The sequence below is a fragment of the Siphateles boraxobius genome, unplaced genomic scaffold (assembly GCF_051911475.1).
Source record: "Siphateles boraxobius isolate OS27281-9 unplaced genomic scaffold, OSU_SipBor_1 20, whole genome shotgun sequence".
NCBI lineage: Eukaryota > Metazoa > Chordata > Actinopteri > Cypriniformes > Leuciscidae > Siphateles > Siphateles boraxobius.
In genome coordinates this window covers 20135265-20162468 of record NW_027508811.1, presented here as the reverse complement: position 1 = coordinate 20162468, position 27204 = coordinate 20135265, and the positions used below count along the sequence as shown (strand labels likewise).

Genomic DNA, 27204 nt, shown 5'->3' with positions numbered 1-27204 from the left:
TCCCCTTTCTACCTCAGCCGGCCTTGCGCCCCCATCCCACCATGCCTTAATGGAAAAATGTGACTGATGCCCCCATTGACCCATGAGGAAGAGCTGGAAAGTCTGGCATTAGTCCTTAGGCTGCTATATTTAAATGATTTAAAAGTGGTCTTGGCTTTTTTTTTTTGGAAGCCACATATTTCGATCAAGTTTTCGCTTCGGACTTGCCCATAATGCTGATACTATCTTATAAACAATGATTGCCTTTACTTCAAATATAACCTCCAAACCTGTTTTGATAATCAACAACAAGGTCTAGGCAAATGATCCAAGCCAAAGACAAACAGGGTCGTGATTGGTTTATGGGATTTTAGTCGGATCTGCAACATAATAAAATATTTTTAGAGCTTGGCATATATATATATATATATATGTATATATATATATTTTTTTTTAAGTACATTCATAAAATATATTAAAATGTCCACTGGGTTATAATTAACATGACGTTCCCAGGTATAGAAATCACATTTTTCAAATTAGGCTGCCATATATCTAGGTTTTTCAAGAAAGTGGTAACTGGTTCTTCAAAGAAAAATATCTTGATTTTTAGTTGTTTCATCTTATTTTAATGCTTTTGTCTTGTTTTAAGTCATGATTAGAAGTTTGTTGAGGCTCCCTGGTTGAGAACCACTCCATAGTTTAGAGCCATGACTTCTGCCGCCAAAAAGAAAACTACATTGCAAATTACAAAAGATTTTTCACACAAATCTGTTTAAACCAGCATTTAATACTCTTTTGAAGCACATTTATTTCAATTTCCAAATGTATGCATCCAGTTTTCTTGTATAAAATATGTGGAAAAAAGTCAACTGTTCTCTTGTCTCACTCAGTCGAGTCTTTTTGGAGTTCTGAGGGCACAGAAAGGCCTTCCTGTATGCCTACAAACACAAACAGGAAGTTTTTCCAGCATGTTCACAACAATCAGTGTTCCACGGTGACCACAGACCCCTTTGGGCTTCACCGTCACCGACTAAAACAGGAAGTATATCTACACCGTTATAAGACTCAGAGGTGTGTGTAGGCACCAATCATCCTGAACATGCTTCACATTTGCTTAAATGCAGGAAATAACATTATCTGACAGGAAGCAGAATCCAGAAGTACTTCAGATGCAATAGCTCATGACATGCTTGGTGGAACCTCTTTGAGTGAAGCCTCCAAAGAACCTGGATTGAGTTTTTGTACTGATCTTTTCCAACCAACTGAAAATTAATGAAAAATATTAATACAGAATTGTAAACATAACAGAAAAACAAGAACCTCTGGCCTCTAAGGAATGTAAGTAACACATCAAATCATAATCGTGGTTACCTGTGGAGCGGTTCAGCAGATACTTAAGCCCAAAATCTGAAGGTGCAGTGGAGGTGAAATATGATAAATAATAAACAGACTCTATCCCTCTTTTTTAATAACAATATTCCCCATCTACTGATAATAAAACTGTAGAAGATTAATAGCAATGTTAAAAGGAATCTTTAGCACATAATAAAAAACAACCAGATTCCAGATGCCCTAAAGGCAAGAAGAAGGGAGGTGAAAGGAGTTAAAACTAACTCTGTTTACAAGTGATCATTATCTGCTCTGGGTCAAAACCCTCTGCAATTATTCAAAATCTGTTTGTAATTTTAAAAACTCAGCTGGGTCCCGCCTCCACATTTCTCAAAGAAAGATTCCCTTATTTTACACAGGGACAGACAGGGTTTTAATGCTTAAGTTGGAAGAGATCGGAGTTTTTAAGCCGAGAGGCTTGCATTGCATGATAAAAAGTGCTGTTTTCCTTGTAATTGTGAAGTTAACAAGCCTGATTTTGAAAATGAGTGAGATATCGGAGATAAACCGGAGATGCAGTGGAAGGTTAACTGGTGACGTATGGTTTAGTGGAAGATTGCCCATACAATCCATAGAAATCAGGGTGCCTGTGGCTCTGTGAGGCGTCGATCCAGTCGTGCATGGAGAGCCCTTGGAGGGGCTGGGACATTGAGGCCGTTGAGGGCAGGGGGTGCGAGTAATCCTGTGTCCAAGGGAAAGATCCCGAGCGAGGGTAGGGAGGATGGCCACGGTGGTTCGATATGGAGGGGACGCTAGAGCAATAGCAGTTGTCCATCGTGCACATGAGAATCTTACGGCCACCGTACTGGGGCAGCATGGCCTGCTGGGAGGAGCTGGGATTGGGGTAGTCAGCTGGAGTAAAAACTGAGCTGGAATGATGGACCGACTGGGCGCTGCTGCTACTGCTGAGGCCTACAATGTGCTGGGTGGAGCTACAGGGAGCCAAGGGCGGCTGTGACGTCGGCCCGTCGGTGGAGCTGGAACCTTGACCCAGGAACTGCTGTTTGCTCATGGGGCCTGACGAGGAATCCAGCAGGCTAGTGCTGCTTTCAGGGAAGACTGTGGAGTGTTTGCGTTTCTCACCCCCGGAGATATTCGCACTGGAGGGGTGGACAGATATGCTCTGGAGGAAGTGTGCGGGAGTACTGAATGGTGCTGGAAACAAGGGGATGAGGACAATTAGTTTGATTTGTGGAAAAAAAAATGCTGAACAGAAATGTTTTTGCAAGCCAAGTTAGTGGTTCTCAAGTGGTTGTGCTTTAAAATTTGTTGATCATATAAAAGTTTAAAAAGGTCCCTAAAACCAACATTTATTTTTTCTTAGGGTACATTTACACAACAACAATGTACAAAAATTTATAGGTTTTTACTTCGCGTTTTTCACATGCAAATAACGTTGTCAAAGCAATTCCAGTTAACGGATCAGCGAAAATGAGTAAAAACGCTGTATTATGCTGCCAGACCAGTCGTAGGCGATGTCACTAAAGAAACACTTTGCGCCTATAGACTGAACACGTAATATGCATGCGCATGACATCACTATTTTCACAAATTAACATTTTTTGTAGTTTACATGGAGATGATAACTTAATAATACGTGATAATGCGATGTTTTCAAAAACTTTCATTTTGAAACCAGTTTTCAAAAGTTTGGGTTTTCAGGCCCCCAAAATGCCAATGTCCAAAATGTAGAAAAAGTTTTCTGTTTTTAGTTGAAAACGGTGCGGTGTTATTTGTTTGATTGTTTTATTGGTTTTTAAAATTTTTGAGGATGAGGGCATTCCAGGGTCAATGACGAATAAGATATTATGAAAAGTCTTTTATAATCTAGTTTAATCAAGTGTCAACAATCTTTTTATTAAATGTTGGTTTCATGAGCAGACTTTTTATACCAGAACTCATGACCCAATTAGAGCCCAATAAGTTGTGCGACCCACCAGTTACTGAGCCACTGAGTACGTTTTTACTAACCTTCCAGTATTTTTCTCATGTTCTTTTCCTTTTTTGAGACTTCAGACAGGAATATTTTGGAATTAAGATGACCCACTTTGTAAGGAGGCAGAACACTGCCTGTACATGATGTTGATCTGTAAAAAGTCCGTTTGACATCAACAGATTACTAAACATTCAAAAATATTCAATAAAAGTATTCAATATCAATCAATTTCTGCACTTCGGTTCATAAATGACATACCTGTCCATGAGTATTTTCACTGGTTTTGTGTTCTACAAAGCAAAACAAAACAGAGCACAATATTAATCTTCCTCTACAAGCTCCTGCTTGACTGCCTCTTTGTCTGTAAACATGGAAAAATCTGGAAGTGCAGATCTACTGATAACAACCACACACAGACAGGGAAGCATTTCTCACAGGTATAGGCACATTCACAGTGTGTTCATGACAGTATGTGGGTGAGTGCAAGGGGACTTCTAGCAAAAGTCAAAGGAGCGTGCTTAAGGAAACATATTCACTATGTCTGAAGCCCAAGACAGCTGCCTTACTGCCCAGGCAGACAGAGACTTTATATGAAGGAAAGTTTCAGACAGACTTCCAAGACATAACGTTTAATAATCAAAACTTAAGGCAATATTGAAAGATTTCAACATTTTATTCTTGCTAGACATTTATTAATCCCCCTGCAAAATCCAAATTGCACACACAGGACTAGGATATCATAGGCAGTTAAGGATGACCAGATGAAGTCATCTGTGAAGGGTGAAAGAGAGAATCGACCTCACCTTCATGATGTTAATATTCTCCGCCTTGTCAAACACAACTTGGACAGAGCTGAGCAGTTTCTTGGCCTCCTGACGGCGTGCATTGAGCTGCAGGGTTTGGGTTGAGTTCTCCTGGCAGTATTTGGAGTGTGCTTTATCCAGCACCTCCAGAGTTCTCCCCAGGTCGTCTTCTAAGAGCTGGTGCATTTTGTGATACTGCACACGCACCTCCTCCTTCAGCTGCTGTACCTTATCCTGCACAACAAACACAGGGTGCACATTGAATTTCTATAGTTTCCCTAAATGCGAAAACTTTAACAAATATATCCCTGTAGGAAAGGAAATTAAAATTATCACAGATTTGATTGTTTTAATGTCTTAGTTATTTTGTTCAGACAGCAGTGAAATTTAATGGGGAAAAAATTAAGTGCCCTTATTATGCTCGGATATTACTTTTCATATAGTGTATTATTTAGCTGTTTGTGAATGTAAAAGGTCTGCAAAGTTTTAAAGAGCAAAGTGCATGATAAGATTTATGGAGTTAGTGTCTCCCCCCCCCCCAAAAAAGTGATTCTAAACTGCCTGATATGAGTCGTCAGTAATTCCAGTCTTACTTCCTTCTCGAACCTATGTAGGTATCTAACAAATTTCCATAATGCCAACCTATGGTATTTATTGGCTGCCCGCAAACAACGTCTACTTTGACCAGTCTCAAACACTGTAGTTGTAGATGAGGTCTAGAAGAGTTTGGTTTGTGTTGTCGACATGTCAAGACAACACTGTTTTCTGCGCTGCGGAAGCAAATCCACTGTGCAGGCTTCCACTTCCAAAGGATGAGGACTCGAGCTCAAATTAATTATTTAAAACCAACGCCATCGTTACTGTTAGTATCACTGTGTGTACAAGTGCTGAGGAATCCTGCGGAGCCGAAATTCAGATATTGTAATGAACGTTTTGTTTCCAAAACGCACCGTAAGTGGTAGACCAATCAAAACAAACTGGGCCATCTGACCAATCAGATCAGAGTAGGCTCCCAGAAAGGCGGGGTTTAGAGAGACCGAATTGTTTATCATACCGTTTCAGACACTGTGAGAAAAAAGTAGGGATGTACCGAATCCAGGATTCGGATTTCCCCAAATATTGGGCTTTTTGACGGGGGTTCGGTTTCTGCCGAACCTTCAAATTTTTTTCCACCGAACCGAAGCCTAGGCTTGCACTATGCGTGCTTCGCTGGTCGACGTCACACAGTCGTTAATTACGGGAAGATGTTTACGTAGGTTAGAGTGCAGTAGAGCTGAGAATTTGAAAATGAAACTCGAGAGCAGGAAAAGTGTTGTTTGGCAGTACTTTGGAGCGGCTGGGACGATCTGCACCGCAGCAATAGGCTACTGAGGCAGTCACATCGGGTGCTGACGTAGAGATAAGCGCTTTTTTCAGCGAGCCTCTGATTTCTCTTAAAGAGGATCTTTCACCTTTCACCGGCTATCACCTGTTAATGCCGAGCGCCTTGTTTTCCTGAAAGGAAACTCTCATTTCATGTAAAAGGTTAGCGGTTATAGGTTAATTCATTTAATTATGATGCAGGAGATGTGTGTGATTTTCATGATATTTTTCCTAATATTGGCTACTGTTCTAATCATATAGCCTACTGTTATAAACGAAACAACAGCCTACTATATATGTTTGAGTAAATGTTCAATAACATTAATTTCAATTAGATCACCAAACATATTCTGATAAAAAATAAAAACCCTTTTCTTTGCATTGTTGCACTTTTATTGAAAGGTTTTGGTTTGTACTTGGGGATAGCCTACTTTTGATTATAAATCTAAAAGGTTGATTTTTTATTTATTTATCGGATCTTGAGATAGCCTATATGGTAATTGTCAAGATAGTTTTTCCCACTTATCATCCTGGCATAATGTTGCCAATTCTTTTCTCTTTTTTACTTTTTTACAGTTAAAATAACTGTAAATGTAAAATACACTGTTGTGGACGTTGTTTAATTCATTAATGTGTTTACTGGAAGACAAAATGAAAAATACACTGTTGTGGACATTGTTTAATTCATTAATGTGTTTACTGTGTTAATGGACTGAGGATGGGAGTAGGATTCGGTATTCGGTTTCGGATTCAGCAGAATCTTAACCAGTGGATTCGGTATTTGGCCGAACTCCAAAAATTTGGATTCGGTGCATCCCTAGAAAAAAGGTGATGCTACAATGTATATTATCAGAAAATTAAAGTGGTTTTTGACCTAAGATAGAAGTACATCTATTGTAGGAGACCTCAAAAACAAAACAAGGAACCATTAAAATAGCATAATATGGGCACTTGGGATTTTTCTCAGGATAAACATCTGAGAAGCAGAAAAATTTCAAAATTCACATCTGCTATAGAGTTTCAGAAGAGGACATGTAAAAGTGTGTTGTAGTGCAGCTCACTGAGGTTTAATAGCCTGTGAGATGCACAGAAGATTGAAATGTGTATCTGTGCTATCTAAATTATACTTAAAAATCTTCATATACAAGATCATCTGTAACCACACCACCTTTTGACTTTCGAAAAGCTTATATACAGGGTCCAAAATTAACTTTTTACTTTACTGGCCATTAAACTGATATTTTATGTTCATAAGGACAAATAATTCAAAATACATTTTAGTATTATTCATATACTAAACAATATAGCTATATACTAACTTTAGTAAATAATACTGTATACTATTATATTGTTCATTAATATTTTGAATAAGTTTTAATAATTTTTTTTATTTTAGTTTAAGTTCAAATCATTTTGTTATGTGCCGCCATGTTTATTAGTGCCATCATTTAATATTTATATTGTACTTTATTTTAGCTTTATTATAATAACGAAAACATTTTTAATAGTTTTAGTTAACAATAACAACACTGGCAACATTTGTATCAAAAAGTGTTGGACATAATGTCACTCGATATGAGTCAGTCACAAAAAGTTTGATTTTGTTCTCATTTTCATTTCGTAGCTTAATGTGTCAGCACAACTTAGTTTTCTATATGTGACTGTCTTTCACTTTTGTGTTTACATTTTAAATTAACAATTAATTATTTTGTCTGGAAATTTTATTCTGGTTCATGTAAGCATGTTGAATGAAAAGTGTTCATGTATTTGATTGCATTTGCCTCATTAAATTTGAACTTTTCTTGAATATTCATTGTCATTTTCATATTTTTATGTGGATCCCTGGAAGAACAGCAACCATTGTATAAGCGAATGGGGATCCAAATCCGAGACCAGGGGAATTTGACCAGACCTCCTCCTTGACAGTATTATTTTGTAGTATATAACACTTGTCTAATACATACAACACAAACATAAAACTGCAGACAGGGAGAAAAGGTCTACATACAGTTAAAGCACAGACGCTGCCAATGTCATACCAAAACCAGCCTCTTCCATATTCATTAGCTGCAGTTGAGGGTGAGGGGAGAGACAGGCAGACAGATAGACAGAGTAAGACAGAAGCATGTGTGCATGTCGTATGAATGTGTCTTTACCTCCACCAGTACTTTGTCAGACTCCAACTTATACAGCTGCTCCTCGATGTCTTTCACTCGATCGTCAATGCGATCCTGCTGCTTCATTAACATATGCTGAAGGGAAGAACAAAGACAACACAAATCAAACCTTTTTCCACAGATCCATGATCTACCAAACTTAACAAAATAGAATGACTCCAGGTTCAAGGAACATCTGAACTGCAAACTATTTTTTAGCAATATTGGTAACACTAAACAATAAAGTTCCATTTACATTAATAAAAAAAGAACAATGAAAATTATAAAAACACTTTATTTTACGGTGTCCTCGTTACACTTTAAATATAGCCAGCTTACTTTAGTAAAAAACGGTTAATTATGCACAATTACGTTGTTAATTAATATTACTCAGTACTTAATTACTCGGTAATTAAAGGGGTGATAGAATGCAAAACCAAGTTTACGTTGGCATAGTTGAATAACAGCAGATCGGTGGGTAAAATGGCCATACACAGAATCTCAAAATCCTATGTCACCTCCTTAGTATGAAAATCTCAAAGCTTTAAACTGCAGCTGTAAAAACGGCCGGATCTCAAATCAGGTCAGATGTGACGTAACACTTGGGGGATTTCCTTATTTGGATCTGGTCTGTACCTTTGTTACGCCCCTAAATTTGCATACACACTGCACACTTTCTGGGCCCAGTTATATCAATGGTGGTCGTGCAGTCAGACACTGTTTAGCCGGCGCGTAAGTTTACTGAGCTTTTGGAATTACAAATAAGAAAGTTTGGACGTTTTTTAAGGATCTTCAAAATGAGTCACGGTCGTTACTGCAGTGTTCTCGGCTGTAGGGGTGTGCCGGTTTCAGAATCGGTGATGATGGTTATGACGTGAGTCAAATGTGACGGTTCGTAACATAACCGTCGTTGTTCGGGGGGAGGGGGGGTATGGATGCGTTGCGACGTTCGTCTGTTATAGGACAACTTAGTTTGAATAAACGAGCAGACACTGATTAGCTACTTGCTCTACGTTTATTTAAAATTAACAGTAAGACAACTAGAAGTGAATGTGCTTTCCATTACATTAATCACACACAGTTAACAAATCCTTAACAAAACAAAAAAAAAATGTTGCAATGAACGTGCTTTGTTTTAAATAAATCAAACACAGTAAACAAAACCTTAACAAAAAAAAAACCTTGCAATGAACTTTGCAATTTAGACGCGCAAACTGGGTGCCGGTGCGGTGAGACGTACATGCTCGGGCAGATTCGGCTTGAAGTCGCTCAACCTCGGATGCGGCGCCATGTTACAAAAAAAGCTGTTAGAAAAAAAGCCATGCACACAGCCAAGCGAAATGGGGTCTTGCCGGTCCTGCGCACCCAACGCGTAATTTTTGCCGCTCATTTTCACACTCGGGCTGGACGCGTCGAGTATAAACAAGGCTTTACTCCAAGTCAGCACGCGCTCTGATCGGTAAAGGGGCACAGACCTCTCCCGAATCTCCTGCGGCAGCCTCCGAAGCACCACTAACTCTGCCTCCGTTTCCCTAGTAAGCTGATATTAGTACTTAAACATTCTCTATGATAAAAACTGTTTGTAAAAAATATTTTAATAACACCGTTTTGGTGGTTATAGAGTTCTAATGACGGTGTTCAACTATAACCATCGGTCTCACGGTTATATAGTAACAGTCACACCCCTACTCGGCTGTACAGGGAATGTTGGCTCTTTTCATTGTCTTCCCAAGGATCCAAACATTCAACAGTGTTTATACAACAAGATTCCTGTGAGCTTCAACATGAAATTATCAATATGCTCGGACCATTTCAAAAACCTTGGACAGTTTCAAGAAGGCTTTTCTACGCGGCTACTTCTGAAAAGAGGGGCTGTTCCGACCATGTTGACATAACTACCGCAAGCTGTAAGTAATCTAACGTTATGAATTTGTCACTAACAGTTATTAACAATGCTATCCGTTATCTACTAGCTATAGTTATCTAGAAGGTACAGTTAGTGTGACGGTTTGGTTTAATTGAAATATTGATTCGATAGTAGTTTAGATACACTGGATTTATTTGCATGTTTTTATTTCGGAGTACATCACAACGCACAAAAAAACGCTTGCTGCCAAACAGATTCTCCCAGTCTGGCATCGCGTTATTATATTTAGCGTTACAAGAGGTGTTTGTGTGTTCCATGTGTAGCATTATGACTGGTATTAGCAAGGTAGTGTTTCCAAGCATGACCACTATGATGACTGGGTACATTTAGCAATTCCGTGAGTCATTCACCACAAATTTGCGAACTATTCATAGTCCAAGTTACAAGTGTAATCTCTGTGTAGCCTACTGATTGCAGTTTGCCATATCATTGATTGGTCTAGTCTCGTGCAGCTCATCTAAATATTCATGAGCATACCATAGAAGGGAGAAAACCGCTTGTTTCATTCGGGCGTATAAAAGAGCCACCGGGGCATTTTCAGACCAACCAATGTTACATACCCTATTTGGAGACCTTAAGGAACAGTGTGAAATACCTTATAAAATCATTCCATCACCCCTTTAATTGTATATGTGACCCGTCACAGAAACCAGGGACACAAGTCGGCAGCACAACTTTCGAGCAAAATGAGAAAGAAGAGTTTTTTTTCAAAATTGGTGATTTTCAATTTTTTGGAGAATCTGTTAATTTAAATCACGAAGAAGCCTCTCCATGTTTGAGATAGCAGTATTGGTATATTTAAAAGCTAACATTTTGAGGTTGAAATCGGCTTGTTTTCGAAGATTCTAGCATGCAGTAGGGGCGTGGCGTGTCATTGTCTGTGTGTACTTCCATACTGAATAACCCGGCGCTTTTGCCCCCGCCCTCCAAGTCAACCACATGGCTACTTATTATGCTGTGCTCTGGCCAGCTCTCTCTGATATCAAAATTCAATGAAGATGGATGCCGCAAAGATTGTCGCAGACGAGATGAACCGTCTGGCAGTTACACCGAAAATGTTTTCGCCGCACTTCGTGGGCTCGGGAAACTGAACCGGAGGTATGGGCGCAGCGCGCTCGCCCTCAGTGCTTCAATACGGCGGCTCGGCTCGCTGACAGCGGTGGCTGGCTGTTTCATATGTGACGGAGAATCGAAATAGAGGATGCAGTTAAGACCTTTGCTGCTGCGATGAAGGCCTGCCGTGCGTGTTTCTGAAATGTAAGTTAAGCTTCATTTGCTCTTTAGTCGTTATTTAAGATGCTGAACCTGCTGATGATATAATGTGCTTGCGGACATTTCATTTGTGTGTGTATACGCACATAAGAAAGTGGTGTAAAGAGATTTGCAACAGTAATTTGAGGAGGTCAAATGTGATTATTTGGAAAATTGCAGAAATGACTGCTTAAAGAAAAATGCCAGCAGGCATTTGCCTCCTACATAAACTTTAATATTGTTGACATTTTGGGCACACGAGCGTTGCGTACTATTTGCGCTATATGTAGGCCTATGGCTTATTGGTCTTTGTTTGTTGTTGTTGGTTTTGCGTTATATGTATATGGCATATTGGTCTTTGTGTGTTGTTGCTGGTTTTGCGTTATACTGTATGTATATGGCATATTGGCCTTTGTGTGTTGTTGCTGGTTTTGCGTTATATGCAGGCTATATGGCATATTGGTATTTGTGTGTTGTTGCTGGTTTTGCGTTATATGTATATGGCATATTGGTCTTTATGTGTTGTTGCTGGTTTCGCGTTATATGCAGGCTATATGGCATTATTGGTCTTTGTGTGTTGTTGCTGGTACGTTGCAAATAGAGGGGCAGCACAATTGTTTTTCGCCTAGTGCGGCAGAAGTGCACTCATTCAAAGTGTAAAAAAAGCTGTAAAGCACATGGAGGAGCTTTACAGGGGGTATGGCTTATCTAAATGAGATGTAAATGAGCCCTATTGTCACCCCCAGCAGCAGAGACAGGTGAGAACTGCACAATCTTTTAGAGCTCGTTTTCTCCTCTTTGAGCTTTTTTAAGTGCCTACTTTAAAATGGCCACAACTTCTCCAAATATTATCAGATTTCCACATGTTACACATCGTTGGAAAGCTTGGATATTACACTCTCAGAATCTATGAATAACTCAAAATGCCCCAGAACCGACTTGTGTCCCTAGTTTCCGTGACTGGTCACATATATACACACAGTAACAAGGACACCTCAAAATAAAGTGTAACCAAATATTCTTGCAAAGCGTATATTAACCTTAGTTCATGGCAATTTCAACATTTACTAATACTACGAATGCACGATATATCGGCCAACATAGCGGCATTGACCGATAGATAATTTATTATGTTATCGTTATCGGCCCGATATGAAAATTTGTCCGATAATACTAAAGCCAATAAATAATGGATTATATACTGCTGAGACACTTCAGATGCGCAGAGTTCGTCATGACGGTTTTAAATTGCTTGAATTATGATTGAAATCACTTCATAAAAGGAAAATAGAGTTAAGTGCAACATATGCAGTGCAAGTGTGTCATTTAGGCTACACGGAACGTTATAATTGTGTGCTAGGGACATGGCTTTTAATGGTGAGATTTTTGTTTTTGTAATCAGGCTCTCAATTTCTATAAAAAAAATGGATTTAGATTTATCAGCCAATATATCAGTTATCAGCTTTCAAATATAAAGAATTATAGGTTATGGCTTAACATGAACTAACAATGAACAGTTGCATTTGTATTAACTACTGTTAACAAAGATCAATAAATACTGTCACAAACGTATTGCTCATTGTTAGCTACATTTTAGTTAACATATTATATAAAGTAAATCTAATTGGACCATATTGTAAAGTGTTACCAAACTATTTTTAATCAAATAGTCTTAAAGTCAAATTCAAGCTAACAAAAGCAATGGATTCTCCATCTACTACAAAATACAACCCAAACAACAAAAAAACATCCTGCTCTCTATGTAATCCCACCCCACAAAAATTTGCTTATTACAGCAAATGAATAAAACAAAACATGTCGGCAATGAGACTAATTCTTCAGAATGACGTTTACTGTGTGATTCTGCCTGCTATTAGGTGTCTGGACAGGTTTTAAATTGGATTCAGAGGAAGCCACTAACCCCAAAGCTCCCCCATCCCCCATCCAAATCAAAGCCCGACAGTGTGCTGAAGCTTTTATAATCCCCTTTATACTCAGTTTCACATGCCCACGAGAAGAACACTGTACCTCACCACACCAAAGTCCATAGGATGCTGAATAACAAGCCAATTTAGTTGTTTAATCAGACAAACGTCCATGCAACATTCAAAAGGCCGATTGCAAAGGGAAAATGCAGCTGTCATGACAACAATAACGCACATTGTGCATGCACGAGTGTGCGCATTAATAAGTGTGGAAATTTGAAGCAGAGCGAGAGGGGGCAAGGCCGTCTCAGGCTCTCATTTTGCTCCCTATCTCTCCCTTTGTTTGCATGGGCTTCTTTCAGTGTCAGTGACAGATTGTCATGTTATCCCTGCATACTGAGATGTGCACGAGACCGCTGCAGGATCTATAGGTCACATGAGAAGAGGCACATTCTTGGGGCCTTCAGCAAACGGGCTCCTGTAAACCCTTACATGGATGCCACCAAACCGCATCTCTACAGTTAACAAAAAAGTTTAAATGCCAAATTAACAATGAAATACTAAATTACCCACAATTATGAGGTGAGATCCACCAATCAGAGAACTTGCTGCATCATTATATATATTGATATAGCCAACTAGATACTGAACCCCTTAAGCCGACGTCAACACACCAAGCCAACTTCAAAGAACTAGTGGCAACGAAAGCCGACTGTGTTGTCGTCTATTGTCGACTGTGTCTCTGGCAAAAAGCTGCTCTTGAACACACCAAAAGGACTAAAAGCGACTGTCAGTAAATATGCGTCTATATCAGCAGGTATCAATAGTCTATTTTCGTCATTTAAAAAGAAAAAAAACTTAACTAGGACTGCAGGTATACAAACTGTAAACAAAGCAGCACTTGCTTACCATTTTCAATATCAATAATGCTGATAACATTCTTCATTCCAGTCGGCTCAAGTTATTATCAAAATATTTGTGCATTCAATTGCTCGGGTAAGATGATGTAAAATTATGAAAGCTCTCTGTCTGTACAATCTTGACTTCTTTGCTCGCTTTCATCACTTTTATTCTCATTCGCTAAGCTGAACAGCCAATCACTGATGGCCCGACACCGATTCAACATGCTGAATCGGCCCAACAAAAATCCCGGATAGCGTCCGACTAGACTAAAGCCAAAAAATAAGCCAACCAATGCTTAAAAAACAGCCTGACAACGCCTGGCGGTTGGCTTGGTGTGTCCCCCGGCCTTCCACTTCCAAGGGTTTTGCAAGGGAACATCCTGAGGTTTATAAGTTGATGAAAAGCTTATAAATAAATAAATCATAAAAATGTGAAATTAATATAAATACATAGGGCAACACAATTAATCAAAATAAAATTAAAATTCCAATAAAAATTATCAAATCAAAAAAGGCTGCAATTTAGCCCATTTCAGAATGAAGAACGGGGTTCTCGCTAGCAGCTCATGATCCAGTGTTTTCACTGTCTCAGAGCAGCTCAATTCACAGTAAATGCTGCTCCACTGAAACGGCATCACTTTATTTTCACATTCACATGTCCAACATTTTTGCTGACATAAGCTTGCAGCATCCTAACATTTTTGTAATGAGAAGCGTTTAGAAATCTGTTGTCAACTAAACAGATTTCACAGGTCTCCTTGCGGTTTTCCACCAAAATAAAAGCTGGTGGGTTTAACGTTTGAAGAATTTGTTATTATAGTAATATTTCTGTCTTCATTGTTTTTTTGTTTCTTTGTTTTCTCAATGTTTTCTTATAAGATTAAATGTTTATCTAAAATAGTTAAAATCGCAATTTGAGAAAATAAATAATTTTTGTGACCAAATCATGTATACTGTAAATAAATAGTTAAAAAATAAAAACAACTATTTTATATTTTTACCTGCATGTCATGTGACCATTAACTGACATCAGAGAACTGTGAACATGTGCTGTTAAATTATTATAATATAACCGTTTAAATTTCAGGAGAAAATATTGTGTCAAAAGGATTCAGGAGACAAAAAGCTGTGAGAATCTCTGATCTAGGAACTGATTAAAGGCTTTTTTAAATTAATTTAGAAGTTTTATTAAAGAATTTGTGAATTCTGTGAAATATCAATGGCACTAAAAGGTGGGAGGTTACTTTTGTACATGGGGATGATGATTAAAAAAATGAAAACAGTTTTACTGAAGAAAAAAAAAAAAGCGCTCATTACCTTCTCTGCAAAGGATGCTTTAATCCCATAAAGCACTGTGAACTTGCTCAGTGAACAAATCCAAGATGGTGGACAAAGCATGCAAAATGTTTGTTTAATGTTTATTGTCTATTTAATCAAGTACTGATAAAAATGTTATGTATTTTGTGTGCTCATTATTGCCTCACTTCATTCGCTTAGAAGTATGTTAACTCCAAAGTCAATGTCAATTGTAATTTGAGCTCTCTTGAGCTTTATGATAGGAGCTCTCTCCGTTTGTGTGTTGAGCGGAGCCGCTGCCCATGTAGAGCGTTTCGTTTCAGTTAGTAGGCTGTCTTAAAAGGCACCAGTCTATGTAGGAAGCAGACAGCAAAACAGCTTACTACATTCTGGAACAAATCAATAGTTTTTAACAGATGAGTGTACCACTGCTTTGGTCTTACAGACTGCCATTTCGAGCAGTGGTATCAGACTTAGTCACCGATTACACACAGTTACATGCACAGGAAACTGTACATCTTCAGCTCAATAATGGCCAAAGCTTCACGCAACATGCTAGCAGGAAGTTACAGAAAATTACTGCACTCTTGGTGCATTTAGCTTATCAGCAATCAAAAAATATTTAAGGTTTTTAATTTGTTACAACTGTGGGTGTACAGATGAATGTATCCATGTGCTGTACATCTGTGTGAGCGCTTCTCGTTTCAAAACGCGCAGATGTGCAGATACGATCTGTCAATCTCTTTTGATTTCGGAGCACGGAAGGTAGCATCTAAAGAATCTACAGACAATTAACTGTCTCTGTGATAAATGCAAGCCATTAGATTGCAGAGATGCAAAGCCTGATGATAGGCTTGTTGATGGCTTTTTTAAAGCTTTTTAAGGTGAAGGAGATGCAAGCTCAGACTGAGACCAAAATAAGCTGGTTTTGTGGGGTAGTGTGAGGGGCGTGTGTGAATTTCACAGCTAAATGCTGGATGGGAGTTGATTTATTTCTGCAGTTTGTAAGTGACTCAAAACAACCTACATACATTCACAGCAAAGACAAAAGGTCAGGCATCCTGGCAGTTAAATGTGAAATGTGTGAACAAAACACTGCTCTGAATGCACAGTGGAGATAACTTATTCACTTATAAAATGGAAAATCTCACAGTATTCTGAAATTTTGTTAATGAATGGTGCATGATTTTGTAAAATGGATGAGAGTACAGATCCGTTCAAAGAAAGGTCAGCATACATGATCAGATGGCACGTTCCATTAATATAGTACCCTTTGTGTGCTATAATAAATATAGTATTTAGATATAATTCATAAACTATTATCTAACATAAAACTAACATATCATGATAAGCAGCTAGAGAATGAGTACAGTAATATTTATATTCCCCTCCTCTTAAATGGCAATTATGGCCTGTCCTATTTCAGAGGTCTATCCAACATATAAAATCTAAATATATCTATCTAAATAAATTGACTAAATGTTAGTTGACGAGAAAAGGCTTGGTTGAGTAAATTTTAATCAGTCGGTTAGTCGCAGAAGAAAAAAAACTCCACTGGAACTGCCGAAGTCACGCAATGACAGATCGCGAACACGGCTGGTCCAATGCGTTAATATGTCGGGCAGAAAATCCAATGACCACAGGTAAAGAATGACCACAATAAGGTGATGTTTGACCCTTAAGATGACTTAACATTTAAAACACGCAAGTAGTAGCCTGACATTATCGACTGTACATGGCTACTCGCTCTATCGTTAACGCAAACCTACATAAGCCTAAATGTGCACTAATATTAGGCGAATATATCCAAGTGTTTGCGCAGAGTTTGGAAGCTAAATTTGTTCCGCGCTTACTGCACGATATGTTTAACTTCCACGTCCATGCCATCAGTGCACATCTTCTCAAATGCCGGCTTCATTGTTAGCAAGACACAGAGCTCACTTCTCCCCGGCAACGTGGACAGACTTGTGTTCTTTCTTATAATATGAGAAGACTGACATTGTATATAAATTTATATTTTAAATGTTCGATATTATAATTTATTATTTCTCCCTCTAATCATGGCTTAAATGAATGGCTAACAGTTGACTAGGACAATCTTTACTTTGGGGCAGACCTAAAAATCATACAACAATGTCATAATTTTTGAGATTCTCAGACAAACTGATTTTGAATTAATTGTAGAAAAAAATTGGGTAACACTTGATTTTACAGTATCATTGTTACATATGTTACATGTAATTACTTTAATATAAGAAAAATATCCATATTTAAAACTTGATTGACTAAAATAACTAGCTTCCGACAGAGGGCAGTACACATCGCTTCACTTCAGAAGGCCTTTATTAACCCCCGGAGACACGTGGAGGACTTTAATTATGAATAGATGCGCTTTGATGGACTTCCAAACACATACAGTTGCCATTCACTGCCATTATAAAGCTTGGAAGAGCCAGGACATGTTTTAAAAGGGGAACTTGGCAACATGGAACTTTCACTTTTGTTGTCGCATGTTTTCTCAACGAGCTCATACGTCTATGGGGCGTATATTTCACAACACTGTCGTAAAAAAACTGACTTGCGGCACCCTCCTCCCCCTTTCTACCGCTGCATTTGTGCATTTGTTATTTTTGGAGCCAACCAACTTTATCGTGTGGAGCTATGTCTACCGGGCTGGGTAATACATCATACACATTGAGGGCGGCGTGTGTGTTTATGTCGAATTGCCGTAAAGCAGTTTGTGTTACTCGCTCGTTCTTGCTTCTCACGAGACTTCCCATTTCCAACTTACCGGTAAGTTAGTCCCCATGTTGCAAGGTTGGTTTTCCGCCTGGGAACGTTGGGGGGAGCGGGGAAAGTCACCATTTTCACCAGAACAGGTTATTTAACAATCCAAATGATTTCTAAATAGTTGCCAAGTTCCCCTTTAATATAACTCCGGTTGTATTCCTCTTGAAGAAGAATGTCATATACACCTAGGATGGCTTCAGGGAGAGTAAATCATGGGCCTAAATTATCTCAGTGGAGAGGCTCTTGTAAGTGAGGATGGATTTAAACTGGATATAAGTGAATGTTTCTAAAAGCTTATTTGTAATTGCTGACGGAACTGTATCTTCCACCTAAATGTTCATCCTGGGATTGATTACTGTAAAGCATCTCTAGATATTCAACAACCGTACTTTTAGATGTGATCCGTGTGACTACACCAGAGTTTCTTGTACTGTTTTTCAGAACAACCAATCATTTGAATAAATCATTAAAAAAAGAAGAAAAAAAGAAAGAAAAACTGGTAACAAGTTACCAGTTTAATGACAGCCTGATGAATCCTTCATGGAATGAACTTACTCAATCAGTCAGAGCGGTTTTGCCGGGTACACTAAAGCACGATTTTTAAAGTCATCGGATCGCTGTTCTTCTCCAACTACACGACTGTCTGGGGTACCATTATTTGCTGTTGTGCCCACATTACACGACAGCTCGGCGACAGGGATCACACATAACACAACATTTCAATAGGAAGAATCACGGGTACAAATTGTTTCACAACCAAAAACATGCAAGAATTGATACAGGAAATAACATAAAATCATGCGTGAGACTGGATTTCTTCCTGTTGAATTTTGCACACAAGAAGCTGTGATCCAAGTTGCCTTTAGACCGATTCGCCTCCAATTTCGGCCATTTGTCTGCGAGTTCCACAAAACTGTCAGCGACTGCAGTGTGTACCCGACATTACTAAATAAAAATCTAAAATCACTAATGGATGTGCACGTTTTCATGATCCGTTTCAACTCCATTTCAAATAAGTAATTGTGTACCTCAGTATCATTACTATTACCATTACCTGGTTGTAGTTACAACAATACAACAACATGTAGTTAAAGATGGTAAAAGATTTCTGTTAAGCTGTTTGTTAAATCTGTGCAGGTTATCTAATAAAAAAAATAAATAAAAAAAAAGATCTGTTCATCTTGGCAGAGGCATGATGACAATGGGAAATGGCATGGCACACAGCATGATGAAGCAAAGTACCATATTACAGAACAAACTGCCTCCATATAATCACATAGTGCATTCATCTACAGCAGCTTTGTCCAGATGAATTGCCATCACAAAGGACAATGCCAGCAACGTACAAGCTTGCTTACTACTTCCTTATTTTCATACTAGAATTTCTCCATTTGCTTTTGCAGTTCATTCCAGAACACCTTCCTGTTAAGCTTTAAGACTGTATGCGTTTTCGGATAGGCCAAAAACAGTATGAAACAAAAGAAGTGTGTCGAATTCACAATACTCAAAAAGAGTAGGCATTAAGTACCCGGATGACCTACTACTTCCAGCGAGATTCTGAAGTGTGCATTCGATGGACATTTTACTATCCCATGAGGCCACAGGAGAGGATTTGTGAATAGCAGAGATGCGACATAAGTGACGCTGGTAGATAACAGGAAAATGGCAACATGGCGAATGTAGTATGTCCGAATTACATTCATGCTACACACACTCATACCATATAGAACTGAACATTAGTGGTGGTGAAGTAATTATTTATTCAAAATAAGTACCTACTCAAAGAGAGTATGTGATTTTGGACGCAGCCCAAATGATTAAGCAGTTATGTGATCCTAACCTGCATGTCATGGGTGCAAACAGTGAATCACATTCACCACTTTCACAATAATATGGCTGTGATTCCAAACATCTGAAGTCATCCGACTGTACTGAACGTTTCTCAAGGCCGACCGTGAGAGTCATATAACGCTGTCCGGACTTGCCTGCGTGCTACGGTGTGATAAGAATGGCCTCTCAAATTATTCAGTGAAACCGCAATCAATTTTCAAGTCTTTCTAGAACAAAATCTGGAGGGCATTTACATTTCGAATGATCCGGTCCAACTGAAAGCATGACAAATTTGCAGAAAATGGTCAAATGTGGGCTGAGCCACATTTATATAATTCATCACTGCTTGGGTCCTATATTTAAAAACGCAGTTAATTTGTGAAAGTTATTCCATGAAGCGTGAATGTCAGTGGGCCGTCCAAAAGAGTAAACAAGTCTTAAGCAGACTCCTGTCATATTAACCAGTATAAAAAGGAGCAAAAGAGATAGTAGGGTGATCCTCCATTGGATCTCCCATGATGTCATCCCTGCAAACAGGAGGTGGATTATTGGGAACGGAGCAGAGAGGGAACTGAGGTCACTCCCTTCCTGTGTCTGCCGAGAACCCATGTCCTATTCCTGAACAAGAGGCGAGGGAGCAAAGAAGGCCAGGCAGTTTTATTGTGGGACCACTTGAGTCACACTCTCTAAATTTATGCACTTGCGAAAGAAAGAACAGAGGGATGTGTGTGTCTTTCAACAGCAGCTGTGGGTAGAGCAGGCCTTGCGTCCATTTCCTCCCTCTCTTTCCCCCTCCTTTTACAGACACTTGGCTGCTTTAGGAGCCATGACACATTGGCCATCTAAAAAGCATTCCTCCACGCATCCAGAAGTCATCCCTGCCAAGTCCAGCAGCAGCAGCTCAACTCACAACAGTTCATTATTCTTTGGGAGGCAGCTGAAAGAACAGCATGGTTTTTCACTCCTACACTGCAGAATGTCCCAGCTTATTTTCTTATTAGCATATCCATCAGTTTAATTGATAGGTAAAAGAGCTTTTAATAAGTAGATTTGAGGATCAAGAGAAATAAATGCAGGAAATACAAATGGACAGAAGTCTTTACATTTCCCCATTACAAATATCATAATCATATTACCAGAAGCATAATTTCAGTGAAAAGTTTAACTTTCAATGGAATAAGATAATAAATAAATATCACATAATAAATGCCACAACCTTACTTATTTGAATAGTGATCTAGAAATCTGAAATATTCCCCCATTTACATCAATTTAAGTACACACTGATATATTATTCAGTGTGGACTTTTGGACCCCACTTTAAGTCTTTACTAGTATATGATTATCAGACATTTGGTTTTCCAATATTCAAGAGCTTAAATGTTAACATATGATGACAAGTCTATGTAAATAGTTTCATCTATAAATCAAACAAGTATTCCTTGCTGAAGTGCTACTCTGTAAAACCTGTTTTATGGATAGGCTCATTATTTCTGCTATTTGGCAATGAATCTTACAGGAAAGAAGACAATATGTGTAGGTGGAATTTATTATGCAGTGAACATTTCAAATCACGGACAATAAACCTATTTGGAGCCATAAAAAACACCTTTAATATGATTTACCTTTAAAATTAACTTTTAGATAAGAAAGTACTTATATACTAAAGTGTTTATTTTAGGTTGATAAACTGATGGAACAGATATAATCAAATATTTTTAGTTGCCCTGCTACTGAACATTACAGGTGACACTAAAGCTAGTTTTTTCACACTTATCCTGACTGGTTTTGGCAGTAGCACCTCAATGCAGTACATGAGATCCACGGGGAGTCGTCGGATCAAGATCCAAGGGGTGGAGATGGGTAGGATTAGGGTTGGGTTTAGGGATTAGGGGTGTGTTTAGGGATCAGGGGGCAGAGTTGGCTAGGTTTAGGTGTATGTAAGGTGGGAGGAGTTGGATCTGGATCCGACTCCTCCCCGTGGATTTCATGTTCCGCAGTGAGAACCATCTCGGTTTTGGGGCAATTATTCACTATTAACTTCATAAAGCAGAAGACCCGATATTTCTCGCTCTAAAGAGTGTTGACAGTCTCATTATACAGGTGTTAACATTCAGCTGGCAGGGTACAGAGATTCAAGATATGACAGAACTATCTAGGAATACAGTCATGTTCCAGCACAGAACTAATGTTTCAAGAGGAAGTGAATGCTTCAGCCTTTGAAAGGAAGTTTAAACCCCGTTCACACTACAAGCGACTTTGTCGCTGCATGTCGCCAGTGGCTGGCGATGAGGTCGCTTGTGGGCGTTCCCACTACTGGTTGCCTTTATGAAAGACATCCAATCAGTTTTCTTGCCGCTCCAGTCCTATTGGTTGTCGCTCCCGAAAGTCACTCTTCATTTGCATAAAGTTAAACAGATCTCAACTTTGTCGTGTCGCCAGACACGCCCCATCCGGTCGCCTTTAAAAAGTTTTTTAAAATGCTTGAAATAAAGTTAGGTTTGTGGTTAACACAAGCTTAAGATATTTTCACATTTTATTCTATGATAAAAGAGAGGCACTCCACCAAAGTCATTGTACAAAGAGATTGTAAGCTTGGCATTGAGAAAGGTCACATGTGACTGAAACATTTGCCACTTTTCATTTGATTTTATCTCGCTTTTTGACCTCTCTTGTCTTTGGTGGAGTGTACAGACACTCTTGAAGTGCCTCTCTAATGAATTGAATGGAATTCTTTGTCTATGCACCTCATATGGACTCATTTTAAGGCGCGGTGAGTCCCTAGCTACTCTTCTATTCTATGATATAAAACACACCACGAATACCCTCTTGTGATTTTTTTTAAAGCTTTTACTTGTCTTGTAAAAGGCAGTTGCTAACAAGTGTCTAAATGGACTACAGAGGTTGTCGGGGACATTAAATGTCATCGAACTCATCTACTCACTAGTCTGCTTTCACAGCCTAATTGTGTTTAGTCCTGCTCTTGCAAGGTATTATAACTAACTTTTTGGGGAAAAGAGTTGACGGAAAATTAGTGATGATGACATTGAAGTCATGAGACCATGGTGTAGTTCGTTTATAGCCTACGTTTAGCTTTTGAGCTTTGCCGATTGTATTTACGCTTCAAAATTCATATAAGTTGTGTTCATTTGTGAAGATTATCATGATAAACAAAACGTAAGAATCATAAGCTATTGTTAAATCGCAGAACTTGTTTTCTGCTATAATCCAAAAGCCAAAGGAAAAATACTATTGTGGTTTTGTCGAGGGAACCAGTGTGATGGCAAAATATTTCATCCCTGCACCACTCTATTGTGCAGTTTTTTTCAGCATGCCTGGTTTTACATTGGGCAACTGCCTTAAAGGCCCACTTAAGTGCCTTGGAATGCGCAGCTTTGTAAGTGTTGACGTAATTTCCACTGAAACAGGAAGCTAAGGTGGGACATATTGAATGGCTCCTCCCCCTTTTCAAATAGCCAATAGCGTTTAGTTTACCTCACAGACTTAGAGTCGTACTTGACAGCACCATGGAAGCGAATCCGAGCGCTGATGATACCTTGGATTCAATAGTAGAGGAGTGAATAAATTCTAGCCATTTCATTCTTAAACAACATACAGTTGAAAAACAGAATAAAACTTGCGCGTTTGAGCAACCAAACACACATCTACAACTAATATTGCACTGTGACTTGTTAACGGTCGTTTTGGCCAGGTGGTATATAGGGGGCAGGAGGACTTTAGATTCTAGAGACCATTTGATTGGACAGAAGATGTGATGAGAAGCTGAAGTCCATGGTGATGTCATAAAAATCTGTGAGCCATTTTAGAGGAAGTGAGAGACTAAGTTTTGAATCCTTCCTTATATCTCCTAAATGCGAATTTTGTCATTGTTTTGCAACACACCAGCTTATTCATATCCGTAAGGCTAACATATTCACCCTAAATGCTAAAAAACACTAAATTTCAGCCAGGGGGCCTTTAAAGTTGGCATGAAATAAATTCATCTATTTTCTAAATGCATCTTGATGATCTGATGTGAATAATTCATCCATGCATGTTTTTTTTTTTTTTTTACTGTTTTGACCACATAATTTTTAATCAAAATGTCATAATTCGATCTTCAGGTGAAAGGACAGATTTCTCAAATCTGCATAAGATCATCATCCGCCTCCATCCAATCAACATCCAATGAATAGTCCCGACCTACATTCTTTCTCTTTTTTAAATAATTTGTTGCCACTCCTTGCCATTGACTACCATAGTATTGTTTTCCATATTATGGAAGTCAATGGCTACCGTCAACTGTTTGGTTACCAACATTCTTCAAAATATCTTCTTTTGTGTTCAGCAGCAGAAGGAAACTCATACATGTTTAGCACAACTTGAGTGTGTGTAAATGATGGCAAAGTTTTCATTTTTGGGTGAACTATCCCTTTAAAGAACCATATATTTAATTATTACCTGTTAGCAAGGGGTCATCATGCATTTAACAGGGCTAAACCAGTTCAGGGCCTGAGTCACCAGGCTAATCCATAGTATATATCTGATGTCTAAAATGGACTGGGTGAGCTCAGTCAGTCCCTGATACCGGCGGAGTCTAGTTAAAAGTTCGGAGCAAAGCACTCACCCTTATGTCATTGCGTCGTACTTCCACGTCGCGCACCGCATGGCCATGGTTTGGCGCACATCTGGAGAAGCAGCAGTACTGGCAGACCGCCACCTGTTCCACATCGCAGTGATATAGTCTGTATTCGTCATGGTGCGGGCAGCTCCAAGCCCGGACCTCCTCAGTCGCCACCAGTAGATGTCCAGGAGCAGGACAGGGCTGCTGGAGATGCGTCTGGATGTGAGACTGGCAACACGGTGCATTACAACGAAGACACACTTTCTGCGCTTGCAGAGGAGGCCCTCGTCTGCACAGAATGCAATGCAGAACGGCCGGCGCTTTTTCGACGTTCAGCGCGTTGAATTTTTCCACAATATTATTGAGTTTGATGTTTTTCTCCAGGTTTGGTTTCTGGTTGTACGCGTGGTTGCACTCCGGGCAGCGCACATTGGCCGTGTCTTTGGCCCAGGCCTCGCTGATGCAGTCCCGGCAGAAGTTGTGTTTGCAAGGCAGCTGTACAGGCTCCACGAACACATGCAAACAAATGGGGCAAATGAGTTCCTCCTCAAAGCAGTTCCGCCAGCTCTCAGCCATCTCAGCCATTTGATCAGACATCCCGTCTTGACTTGATCCGCTCGTGGAAGGCAAACATCAAGTTCTAGCAGCGTCCTAACAACGTTTCGCTCATTCTCGTGACTCCTTCGTTTATATCCAGATGTTAGGTCAGTTGATGAAGACCATACAAGCACAGAAGCCCCAGAGAAACAGCTGTTGATCAGACCCAAATATGCCAAGGGAGCGTTTCTGCAACTGGCAAAGTTAGTGAGCAATCAAATACCACAGCCGGGCGTGAATAAATGACGTTTTTGGAATGAGAGAAACTTGCCCGTCTCTATCGACAAATGTATATTTGATTAAACAAACTAAAAACACAAACTATAATGCTTGTATTAATTTAGAGTGCGCGAAAAATGACTTAATTTAAAATGATCCTAATAGGAAAAATGAATGACTGGTGCTATTTTTAAGAACTTCATAAGCGATTACTTTTTTGACAGACGAATAACTAAGTGAAACTATGCATTATGAATAGTTTATTACCACAAAAGTAATTATTTAATTTATGCAAAGTTGTGATCCAAATACTTGCACATTTATTTTCATATTTGTTTTGAGCTTTCTCTGATGGTTACACATGAATGAATGACCATTAGGCCTATTTAAAAATAAAAAAACACCGAAATATTAAAAATGTTGTTACTGTAAATAAGCTATTCTTCAGATACCCCGGAAATTGTATAATTTATCGTTAGAATTGATGCACGAGCAGAAGTTTGAATTTGTAAAAAGGTATCGGACAAACCAATTATCAGTCTATCTTTAATTATGGCAACCGAATAAAACACCAGAGACAGACGAAGCCTCACTGACAGATGCCTGACTAACCGTTGAAAGATAATTAACTAACGTTACTAGGTTAAAGGCTACAACATCGTATAAAGTCCAATGCCAGTCAACATAAGATCCGTTAAATCCAAGTGAAAATGTCTAATCATCGGAAGCATATAGTCTTTTGCTAGGTTTAAAACAGGAAAAGGGTGACGCCACAAGTTCTTGAAGCACTGAAAACGTCCTTTCGCACGCATTTACTGAAGCAGTCGATCACGCATTTGATTTGTGCTCAGGGCACATGACATTTGCCCTGCTGGAATTATATTAAAAAAGTAGACCTGAGCCTTTGTGCTGCTCGTCAAATACTATATCGATAGGATTTCTGTCCTCAACAACTATTAGGTAAAGCCAGAAACACCATCTATCTAATGCCGTGACGCGATTTTGAATGAACAAACAATTAACGCGTATACTTGCATGCCAACATGCTCTCGTAGCATTAAACCCCAAGAGCAGCGATTGTATCGTTGTCAAATTTATTCTCTCGCTATCTGTGTTGGTTGAACATTATAGAATGACCCATAACGCGAGCCCATTCCATGTGTCGCCTAATGTTTACCTGCTCGCACTTACCAGAGACGGATTGCATACATTTATAGTGGCTAATGTCATGTATTTTATTTTGACGAAGCTAACTCGCCTAAAATATTCATGTATCAAAGCCTACATCAATACCTTTGTTGCTCTTAAAGGAGACGATATCGTTTGGCCCTTGTTATTGCTTATCAGCCATCTTGTTTTCCTGTTTAACGCGAATTAAAAACGACGTATCTATTTACTTTTCCTCTAATTTGTATGCCCTTTATATAGACGCTTCACGTAAAGCGAAAAGATCCAGTTCAGCGATCATCCAGGGATTTCACGTCCTTTAAAATGTTAATCCTGGTGGAAATCAGATGCTTTACCGCCGTATTCCAATCTGCGTCTGTTATTATTTATGATTATTTTCCTTTCAAGCAAATCCTAGATGAGAGGAATGCAGGCACAGGACTGCAACTCAGGATACAGTTCACATACTCCCCCTTCCCCGATCACGTGACCAGCGCGGAATTGACACATAAAAATGGGAGGGGTTAATATACGGAGGCGGGGCTTAATTTAAAGGGGCATGCCACTAGGTTTTATTTGTTTTGTTTTGTGATCTGCCCAAAAATCTGTTTCTCTGCAGTAAATTAATCATTCATTAGATTTTTTTTAGCATGGCTTAAGAAGTGTTCCAGTATATTTGTATTGAGCAGCTTATACCCTTTAAAAGCGCCTTAATGTTAGTTCATGTTAACCACAGACCTTATGTGATATCTGTCAGGAATTAAGCAGCAATAAACCACACGAGGCAGGAGTAACGAACTTCATCCATCTTATTTACTCTTTCACTTCTGTCCTTGCAAACTTTACATAATTACACAACACAAAATAGTAATCACAACATAATTCACTCATAACACCTTATGTTCACCATGAACATACCACCTTATTTTACTCGAATAATGAAAATAAAATTAACATTTAAACTGGAACCCATGGCTTGAACGTGTTAATTCTGGGTTTTAAGAATGAACAACTCTGTTTGAATCTACCATCCCGTAAGGACTCTTCG

At 39.0% G+C, this 27204-nt stretch overlaps 1 protein-coding gene across 2 annotated transcripts; it reads right to left on the bottom strand.

Moving 5' to 3' along the window:
• Window positions 1-751: 751 nt before the first annotated feature.
• trim8a (tripartite motif containing 8a) lies at window positions 752-26655 on the bottom strand. Of its 2 annotated transcripts, XR_013205974.1 has the most exons (7): window positions 24177-26655; window positions 7629-7724; window positions 4111-4344; window positions 3566-3597; window positions 3343-3458; window positions 1354-2526; window positions 752-1244 (listed from the first exon to the last, which is right to left on the bottom strand). XR_013205974.1 is itself a non-coding variant. In XM_077237344.1 (6 exons), the coding sequence occupies exons 1-6, from the start codon at window positions 24768-24770 to the stop codon at window positions 1898-1900; spliced, it is 1701 nt and encodes a 566-aa protein (XP_077093459.1). In that variant the 5' UTR covers window positions 24771-26655; the 3' UTR covers window positions 752-1897. The 2 variants fall into 2 exon arrangements, 1 of the variants encoding a protein (XP_077093459.1); XM_077237344.1 differs by having other exon boundaries at window positions 752-2526.
• Window positions 26656-27204: the final 549 nt, after the last annotated feature.